Here is a 9,249-nt window from a genome sequence, read left to right as displayed (position 1 = left end):
CATATGATTGCAACAACGGTATGAACACGTATTTACAGTATAAAACTATCGTCAAACATATACTATTTGCCTTGCTTACACAATATTAATGTTGCTTAGGAACAAGTAAAGGTTTGTTCCAGGCCAAAAACAGAAGAAAAGTGAGCTTTCTTTCGTGTGTGAACACATGCAACACACCTGTACGTGTTCCTTTGAAGCCTACGCATGCTGACGCAGCTCCCTCCTGAAACTATTATGCTGCTGAGATACGTTTCTCTTCGTGCTAAAATCAAAGTAACCAGTGCACTAACTGCGATGTTATACACAGTAGGCTGCTCGCTTTGACAGATACAGCTCTGTGAAGCGCCTATGTCTCCGGTATGTTTAAGTCACCATGACAACAGCAGCTAAACCCATCTGGGGAGTCTTGGAAAGCGATACGGCACAAGAGCGGACAGTCCACGCTGTCCCTCGGCTTGGCTTTTGGTTCCTCTGAAATTTCCGTGCCCTGCAATTTGTAATTTGGTCATTTACCGCACGATAGAGCCAGCATATCCTTTCATTTGGTGCGAATTAAACCGGTGCGCCCCGCAGGGAGACCTTTAATGGCCTTGCTATAAAGGCGAGGGGGCTGTAGTCTCACATGTGAAATCGTGGATCGTGCGGGATCGTGGGTGAACGTGTCCGTCAGACGGAGGAGGCAGCGAAGCAGATGAGGAGCAGGGGGAAGGTTCTCGAAGTGAAAGATGGTGATTTTCCCCCAACAGAGAAAACGTGTTCTGTGATGTTAGTAACTCCACGGTTGTCAGGCATTATAATAATAATAATAATAATAATACTAATTGCTTACCCTTAATTACTGCTTTTCTGGACACTCCACCCAAAGCTCACTACAGGTAATGGGGAACAGAGTAATGAAGAGATGGGGATAATTAGGAGGCCATGATTGGTAAGGGCCAATGGGAAATTTGGCCAGGATGCCGGGGTAACACCCCTACTGTTTTCAAGAAACACACTGGAATTCTTAATGACCACAGAGAGTCAGGACCTCGGTTTCACATCTCATCCAAGGGACAGCACCTTTTAACAGTATAGTGTCCCCGTCACTATATTGGGGTATTAGGACCCACATAGACTGCAGGGTGAGTGCCCCCTGCTGGCCCCACTAACACCATTTCCAGCGGCAACCTTACTGTTTCCCAGGAGGTCTCCTACAGTACATCCAGGTAGGCTCACACCTGCTTAGCTTCAGTGGGTTGCCAGTTGTGAGCTGCAGGGTGATATGGCTGCAGGCATGTGGTCACTGAGGTGACAGGTTTGTGAACTCTGGGAAAATCTGCAAAATACTTGAAAGAAACAGCCCTTTGCTTGCACTGCAATTGTGTGCATGATTCTGTTAGGTTTTTCCTATAATTCTTCCTATTTAGAGGATATCAAAATTCAGTTTCATAATGTGAGTCTGCGTGGATATCAATTACTGGAGACCCTTGTGTGAAATATTGAGATGAATTACTAGTTTTATTAGTTAAAAATACGTGTGAAATCAACGTGATTTGGGCATGACCATCTCATCTTTCCTGAAATACAATATATGCAGTTGTCCTGTGGAGATAGAACAATAACATTTTATTTTTTATATATATAGTCAAATAAAGTAGTAATTCGTGGACATTGTGGTACCTACAGTATCTAGGCTTCCTTGAAGACATTGTAACAGCTGATTGGCACAATCTTCGGGTGTTATGTCTGTGTACAATTCAACACTCAATGTCATTCTAAATTCTTTGTAGGACTTACAGAAGGTCTAGTCATCTTCAACATCAGCAGCAGATGTGTCCACCTCTGCCAGTCTTGTCCTGTTTTACTGAATGTATAGGAATGTACAGTATGACATACTAAAAGTGCAGGCCCTTTTCCTCTTTAGGATACTGTAGTAGGAAGTCGGGAGCAAGTCTTTAAAATTGTTTCCTTACCCATAAACCTGATAAAACAACTTGCTAACCAATACAAAATAAAGTGGGGGTATATTGCTGCCTTTTCTCTGTATCTAATAGTATTCATTCATCTTAATCCAGTACCCTTACTCTACCTCTCTCTCCCACTTCTGTATGCACCCAAAGCCTGAGAAAACATGGTCAGCAAAACAACCACAAAGCTTGGCGTCAAAATCTTGCTAATAAGAAAGAAAGCAATATTAGTGACAGTTCACTTTGTCACATGATGTGAAATGTTGCCTCAAATACATCCTCCACAGGACAAACTGTATATGTGCCATCAGTTTTTAGGAAAAGTTGAGATGGTGCTTTCACACACAGAACAACTAATTTTTTTCAACTCTTGACTTAGCTGGAAAAAAAAACAACGTTTCTAAAAACAAGTCTTCACACTCTTCTTCACACAATATAATGTCATTCTTTGATTAAACTTATCAGTTTTGCCTCAGGACCTGTAGCTAGTTTACTTTTATGATATGGTGAAACCTGCTTGTTTTGCCTCAGACCCTGCAGATAGATTACACTGCTAATGTATGATACACCACTTGACATTTCACAATCTGAGATAACTGGTCAAGCCCTGGTTTCGGATTAGACCCCCTTCCTTGTGAAATAACCTCTGTTACAGTGAAATTAGTTCACTGACAGCTGAAGCCATTTTCTCTAATATTCTCCTGACATGTGTGAACTCTGATTTATTGTTCTGTCGCAGTCTCTAGAGTGTTTCTGTACTGTTGCCTTGCTTTCTAACCCCTTCTCTACTGTACACCGTACTGTAGGTCCTGTTTCTTTGTACTTTAGTTACAGTGAAATATCTTACATTTTTCTTAAATATATGCAAATCCAGTGTGGACTCAGCAGTTTGAAGACTTGGCTGCACAGGAACATGTTTACTCAAGGTAGAGATACGTTGACAGCAATCATGTAGAAATTTCTGGTTTCCTAACGTACAGAAGTCAAACAACACTACTGTATGTTCATGTTTTCCAAGTGTCAGCAATATTTTACAGATAAATCTACAGTACCTTGTTTCTGGGTTTTCTGAGTCAGTCAATAACAATGACATCAGTTGCCCATTCTGTATTTCACGTTACGTAACTACTTTAGTCCTGTTATCATTATATTTCGTTAAAAATTTACTGGTGACATACTTGAAATTACTCCTACACATTTCTATTTAAATAATGACACCAACTTTACCCCAGATCTACAGGAAAAGCCAACTCCCAGTAGTTTCTTGGAAATAAGACAAAAATGGAAGCACTTCATTCTTTAAGGTACAGTATGAGGTATGAGGTATGTTTTAAGGAAACAATGAGATTAAGTCAAAAGAGTTAAATCAGATAATCTAATCTCTATCCCAGTAGGGTTCCATCACCCCTTTAGGATCTCTTGGGCATTGTCAGTCAGTTACATTTTCTAATCTCTTGTAGTTCTAATCAGATATAGTCTTTCCAAGAGCTCACACTGGCGACATCTCAGCTATAACATTTGACCAGGTGGGTGACTGAGCGTCTTTAGCGGCAGAACGACTCAGGTATCTTACATTTCTTTCTCTTAAGGTTCATTACATTCTAAATCGCAAATCAGCCCAAACTTGAATTTATAGAGTTTGGGTGAAAAGTAAAGTTCACCTAGAGATTTAAACTAGTTTAAAAAATACAAGGCTCAAAAACAAAGCATGTTCTTTAGCTGTCATTGTGTAACATAATGACCTGGCAGTAGGTCTGTCCAATGACATGATTTCCCTATTTCCGAACACACATTTAGTAGAAAAACAAAAACCAAAAAAAATGAAAAGAAATATTTCCGAGAACTACTGGGAGTTGTCATTTACTGTCGGCGGTGGCAGAAACATCTTTTTTTGGCAAAAAACTTCAATGAGCAAGCAAGTGGTAATCGGAAAAACTGTCACTTAGTAAAAGCCACCTAAACCTTTTTGTATTATTGCTTTTAGGAGTTAGCAAGATCATAATACATATTCCTAAACCAGATATTATTGTACGCAAACCTTTATGGTCCCTTGAAATCACACTAAATGATCAAGTTAAGCAATTCAGTTTCGTTGCAGCCTGTATTTGTGAACTTTCAATCTTGAGTTAACTAAGAGACAAATGTAGAATCTGTCCTGTTTGCATATTTTTTTCAGATATGCAGTACACAACTAAATCATGTACGTATAAGTTATTTAGTGAAGGAATTGAGATACTAATGTAGATGTACTGTTAATGATAGTTATAATTGAAATGAAGGAGTCTTGAATTGTTCTGTGTTCCTAAATGTGAGATTAAAATACAGCCCATTGATGGAAAAATGAAATATTTGCTAACTTTTTCTAACATTTCTTTGTTTTAACTAGTGGTTTATTGTATTAAAGACTTTCAAAGAAAGAACTTAACATGTACTGTATACAGTATACTGTATTAAATAGAAGTAATTTCAAAGGAACTAAAAGTTATTTGGCAAGGCTTTCAACGATTTGCAAACACTAGACACCACTCTTTTGTGACATGAAAAGTCAAAATAATATTTTAAATATTTTAAATTAATAATAATAAGGCGTAATAAGCTGGAAAGAGATGACAGGAAAAATGACTTTAAAAAACAGTATTTCTACAGTTCTGAAAATTAACACGCTAGGTTAAAAGGTTGAAAGGTTAGATTTAGTCAGTCTTTTCTCAGTCTCAGTGTAGGGATGATGTGGCTCCTCATGTTAAGATTGAGTAACTATTCCATGTAGCCCCATACTCAATTGAGGCAGGGGTTGCAAGATAATGGTGATGTTGCAATACTGAGCTCAGGGCAGTGAACACTGGGGGGTGAAGCTGGATATCAGAACTGTTGAACCTTCCCCACTCGTTGAACCTTATCAGTCAATACAATAGCAGTTCCCATGTGCAGTGTGTTGTAGACCTTAAATTAATTTGAGTTCACTCTGGGCTGTTTAAAACATATAGGTGTGTACATTTGTGGCGCAGTTCCTAGAGATCGAGGGTGGTTAAGTGTGCTCTCTTAATTCTGTTGGGGCTTTTCACCAGCAGACTGTTAGACTGATACGAGGTGATGGCACAGTGTGGGCTGGCTGGGCTCTTTGGGTGTGACCCTGAAGCCTGTATCTGACTGATAAAGTGGAAAGTTAGAGTTTTTTATAAGATAACCTTTATGTTCTGTGTATACAGTTTTTTGGGTAGAAAGCCTACAGCCAGAAAGTAGCTGATCGATTATTGTGTCTTGGATGGTGTGGAGTGTCATTCTATCTGTTACAGCCAAGAACAACTAGTGGTTAAATAAAGCTTAGAATCATTTTCAGACTGAAGGTCAGTGCATTTGTAGTGAAAATGTGTCCAGTTGTGTCATGAGCCTGCAGAGATCAAGAGGGACTTAATTGTCCATAAAGGCAAAACTGCCTTCACTGAAGTGGAATATAAAGGGTAAAAGTGTTCTTAAGTACTGTATTCCATCTCATTTAGTAGTTTTATTGATGGTATATCAACAGAAAACAGAGACTTCCCATTTAAGATAAATATGAATAATTTTCTTAAATTTGTAATAGGTAAAATTAACATTTTTTCTTAATATTTCAAAGCCATTTTATTACTGGCATTTTTAAAAAAATGAATCGTAAAACCTTTCCTCTTTCAATGGAGAAGGCTACCTACAACATAATAACTACTGTCATGGTTTGATAGAGGACAGTTAGCTGTCCTGCAACTTCAGTAAATGAATCGCATGTCTTGATGTGACAGGTTATAGAAGGTGGAGAAAGTTGTAGAAGTATGAATTATGTGATCTGTTCCCTGAAAAGTAATCTTATCTCCCTTTTCACAATGTATTATTCCGATGAAACTAGGGTTTACTCAAAACAACACGTTCCTGGACGCACCTTCACAGTGATCTATTTCCACATTCATCCAGCCTCATTGTGTAACTGCTGTCAGATATTACAGCTTTAGTGATGAATGAGGCTTCAGAGCTGGTTTTTGGACATTCCTTTGCCTTGTGCTGCAGGTGTGACGAATACTTCTTCATCAAGCACCGGGGGGAGACGAGAGGGATCGGGGGGATCTTCTTTGATGACCTGGACTCCCCCTCCCAGGAGGAGGTGTTTGCCTTCGTGAGGAGCTGTGCGAAGACCGTGGTGCCCTGCTACCTGCCCATCGTGCGGAAGCACCTGGGCGATACCTTCACCCCGGAGGAGAAGGGCTGGCAGCAGGTGCGCCGAGGCAGGTGAGAGGCCGGGGGAGGAGAGCAGCAGGCCGAGGACACAGCTGCTCCAGCCTCTCGCGCGCTTTTGCAGTTCTGAGCCCTGCAGTCATCACTTCTGTTGGGTCCCATTACGCGAGACGCTTCTGTTCCGTTGGTTCTGCTTGGTATTTGCACACGTGACATCGTTCTCTTGCATCTGGAGTAACTTTCTCCTGGCTGGATGTGAAAGTCTCATCCGAAGACCCATAACGCCAAGCAAGGCAGCTGGTAGTGAGGCAGTGAGCCAGGTTATGATGACTCACTCTTCAACTAGGGAAGTCATTACATTATTTGGAATAGCTGAAAAAGTTCCCTTCGTGTTTGTACTTTGCATAGTTTAACAGTAATAGGGCAGTAATAGCAACATCTGCCAGCTGTTTTGTCTAACATCTAAACCTTGTCACGATAGGCCCTTTTGGAGGAAAACTTCCTTTTTCTCGGTACTTCAGTTGTTTCATTTTCTCCTAGTAACTGTAAACTTAAAAATAAGATGTTCCCTGAAACTCATAGTATTTTCACAGCATTTGGAATAATTGAAATATTACACTTGACATGTCTGCTTTGCATAATTCATCAGTAATAGGAAAGTAAAAACAACATCTGACATGCAAATCTTCTCCTGAAATGTCCTTTAATCAGTGCTTCACCTTCTCACTTTTTTCCTCTAAAGTGTAAATTAAAAAAAAAACAATTTCCCTCGAACCCTTTTCCACATGAACAAGTGACCACACTTGTGTGTTTTCTGCTGGCGTCTGGACGTCTACATGGCCCTGCCTGCACTGAAGTGCCCCAAGTCATTCTGCTGCAAAGGTGGCGTTGTAGAAAAAACAAATGTAAAGGTTTTGGGAGTGTGGAATAAGCCCATCCAGCCATCTTGTTTAACCACACAACATTGCAGGGCTTCTGGAAAAGGCAGGATGAGACTAATTGAACTGATTAGCTGTTAACTACCAAATGAGTTATTATGGGCATCATGCCCATTTGTCATTCTAGCTTTCTTCTGAATGAATGATAACCAAATTGGATTATTTTTTGCAGGTATGTGGAGTTTAACCTTGTCTATGACAGAGGAGTCAAGTTTGGTCTAGCAACCCCTGGCTCCAGAATAGAGAGCATCCTCATGTCTCTGCCGCTGACTGCCAGGTGAGGAGAAGCTATACTGTATGCAGGCACTTGCCTGCGTATCATATTGATAGTGTCACCTGACACTGAAGAAGGCTTCACGGCCGAAACGTTGTGTTTTCTCTCTTTTTTTTTTCAGCATGGAATAAACCTATTACTTGTTCCTTTGCAGCCTACGCATGCTGACGCAGCTCCCCACCTGAACTACTACAGCCCATATTGATAGTGTGTCAGTTCAGCTGTGAATGTAGGGTTGACGTGACCGGAACTGAAATACTGTGGTTGAGATCTTGTGAATGTTATTTCTGCAGTTAGTCTTACTACTATTGTTATGTGAAATTTCGATTGAAAAGTACGGAAGAGACAGGACAATTATAAGGTTCTCAGCTAGACTTGTACTGTATATAAAACAAGCTATTGCAATCAACCATAAGAGCAAGAGACTGTGGAAATCATGTAATTATGTTAATCTTTTGAAACAATTTAAACAATTTACATTCTATCTAAGGTACACCTACAATAGCACATACTGTATACAGCAATTCATGTTTCAAATAATACAGTACATCACGGAAATGCTCAGCTGACGCCCCAGGTAGGGTTAGGGCCTGGATGGCATGGTGCGCCGCACGATAATTATATCCCAAAACGGAGTCAGTCATATCAAGAGTTTTAACCAAACATTATTGAATCTCAGTCACTTGCAAGAGCATGATCAATGGTTTTGATTGTTTCCCACTCATACTTTTTGGTTTGGGGAACATATCAAAATCCGATGACCAGAGAAGTTCAAATATAGATCGCGGAAATGCTCAGTTGACACCCCAGGTAGGGTTAGGGTTAGCATTCACACACTATTCAGACAATTATTAAGCTCAGCGCCGGATTTTGGGACCCAAGTCAGGTTTAGGACGAGTGTTTTTTTTCTCCGATGCCCAGGGAGGTTCAGATATACTGTATCTCATTTAATCAACACAAAAATGTTGCTCTATATAAAACAAGTTTTTGGAACCAACCAGAACAGTTTCCAGAGAAAATTATTTTAAAAACATTTAATTTTATTTCTTTGAAACATTTCACATTTCAAATTATCGTCAAATATATAACACATCTAAGCATTATTCTGTTATTCATTTAAGATATGAAATAACTTCAGTTTCTTCCCTTAATCCAGATTTGTGCTTATGTGATATACACAGAACTTCTAAATAAATATGTTACAGGATGAGGCATTTTAAACAAAAAACTTTTAAGAAAAAGGAAAGTAAAAGGAAAATGCCATAGATTGTTTTGTAATGATGTTTCAGGTCGTCACATTTTTTTTCTCCTTCCCAGAATTATACAAAACAATAACTACATAACATTCCACTTCCAGTAACCAATCTGACAGCCAGCTGAATTAAAAAACTGAGGCTTTAATGATGTTTAAGTCCTAAAACACACAGTTTAAATTACCATGTAATGAAACAAGAGAGGCAAATGACAGAAAACTTTTCCAGGAGAAAGAGAACTAACAAGAAAATAACTTTTTTACATTCTACTCAGGGTACACTGAACACACCACATACTGTACAGAGATTTTAACAATTTACATTCTATCTAAGGTACACCTACAACAGCACATACTGTATACAGATTAAATCAGGTAACAGTATTTCCTAAACCTAATCTACAACATAAAAAAAAAACAACTCATTTGAGGGAAAAAGATAAATAAAGACAACATTTGATTCTGTGCACACATCTTGTATTTGCCCACAGAACAGATAGCTATCAAGCTTAAATATCTATTCTTGTACAAGATATTAGGGAAATTACATCCAAACTACTGTGCTTTTATACTCCTGTAGCCTGTCCTCAGCTTTTATCCACAGCTACTGTATGTTAAAGTTACAGTCGTTTAACTTCA

At 39.2% G+C, this 9,249-nt stretch overlaps 1 protein-coding gene across 3 annotated transcripts; it reads left to right on the top strand.

Annotated features, from left to right (window-relative positions):
- Positions 1–577: 577 nt before the first annotated feature.
- LOC107079523 (oxygen-dependent coproporphyrinogen-III oxidase, mitochondrial-like) lies at positions 578–8,355 on the top strand. Of its 3 annotated transcripts, none has more exons than XR_001480467.2 (3): positions 578–728; positions 5,982–6,200; positions 7,257–8,355. XR_001480467.2 is itself a non-coding variant. In XM_069179269.1 (3 exons), exons 1-3 carry the CDS (start codon positions 692–694, stop codon positions 7,363–7,365), a joined length of 402 nt encoding a protein of 133 aa, XP_069035370.1. In that variant the 5' UTR covers positions 578–691; the 3' UTR covers positions 7,366–8,355. The 3 variants fall into 3 exon arrangements, 1 of the variants encoding a protein (XP_069035370.1); XM_069179269.1 differs by having other exon boundaries at positions 578–765; XR_011181695.1 differs by lacking the exon at positions 578–728 and adding an exon at positions 5,268–5,290.
- Positions 8,356–9,249: the final 894 nt, after the last annotated feature.

The sequence above is a fragment of the Lepisosteus oculatus genome, chromosome 15 (genome assembly GCF_040954835.1).
Source record: "Lepisosteus oculatus isolate fLepOcu1 chromosome 15, fLepOcu1.hap2, whole genome shotgun sequence".
Taxonomy (NCBI): domain Eukaryota; kingdom Metazoa; phylum Chordata; class Actinopteri; order Semionotiformes; family Lepisosteidae; genus Lepisosteus; species Lepisosteus oculatus.
This window is presented reverse-complemented; position numbering and strand designations above follow the sequence as displayed.

Bases quoted from the DNA above. Each gene is read 5' to 3' on its own strand.
- LOC107079523 (XM_069179269.1), top strand. From the start codon at position 692: ATGAGGAGCAGGGGGAAGGTTCTCGAAGTGAAAGATGGTGATTTTCCC. The intron at 766-5,981 runs GTTAGTAACTCC...CTTGTGCTGCAG, and splicing joins GAGAAAACGTGTTCTGTGAT to GTGTGACGAATACTTCTTCA. The intron at 6,201-7,256 runs GTGAGAGGCCGG...TATTTTTTGCAG, and splicing joins CAGCAGGTGCGCCGAGGCAG to GTATGTGGAGTTTAACCTTG.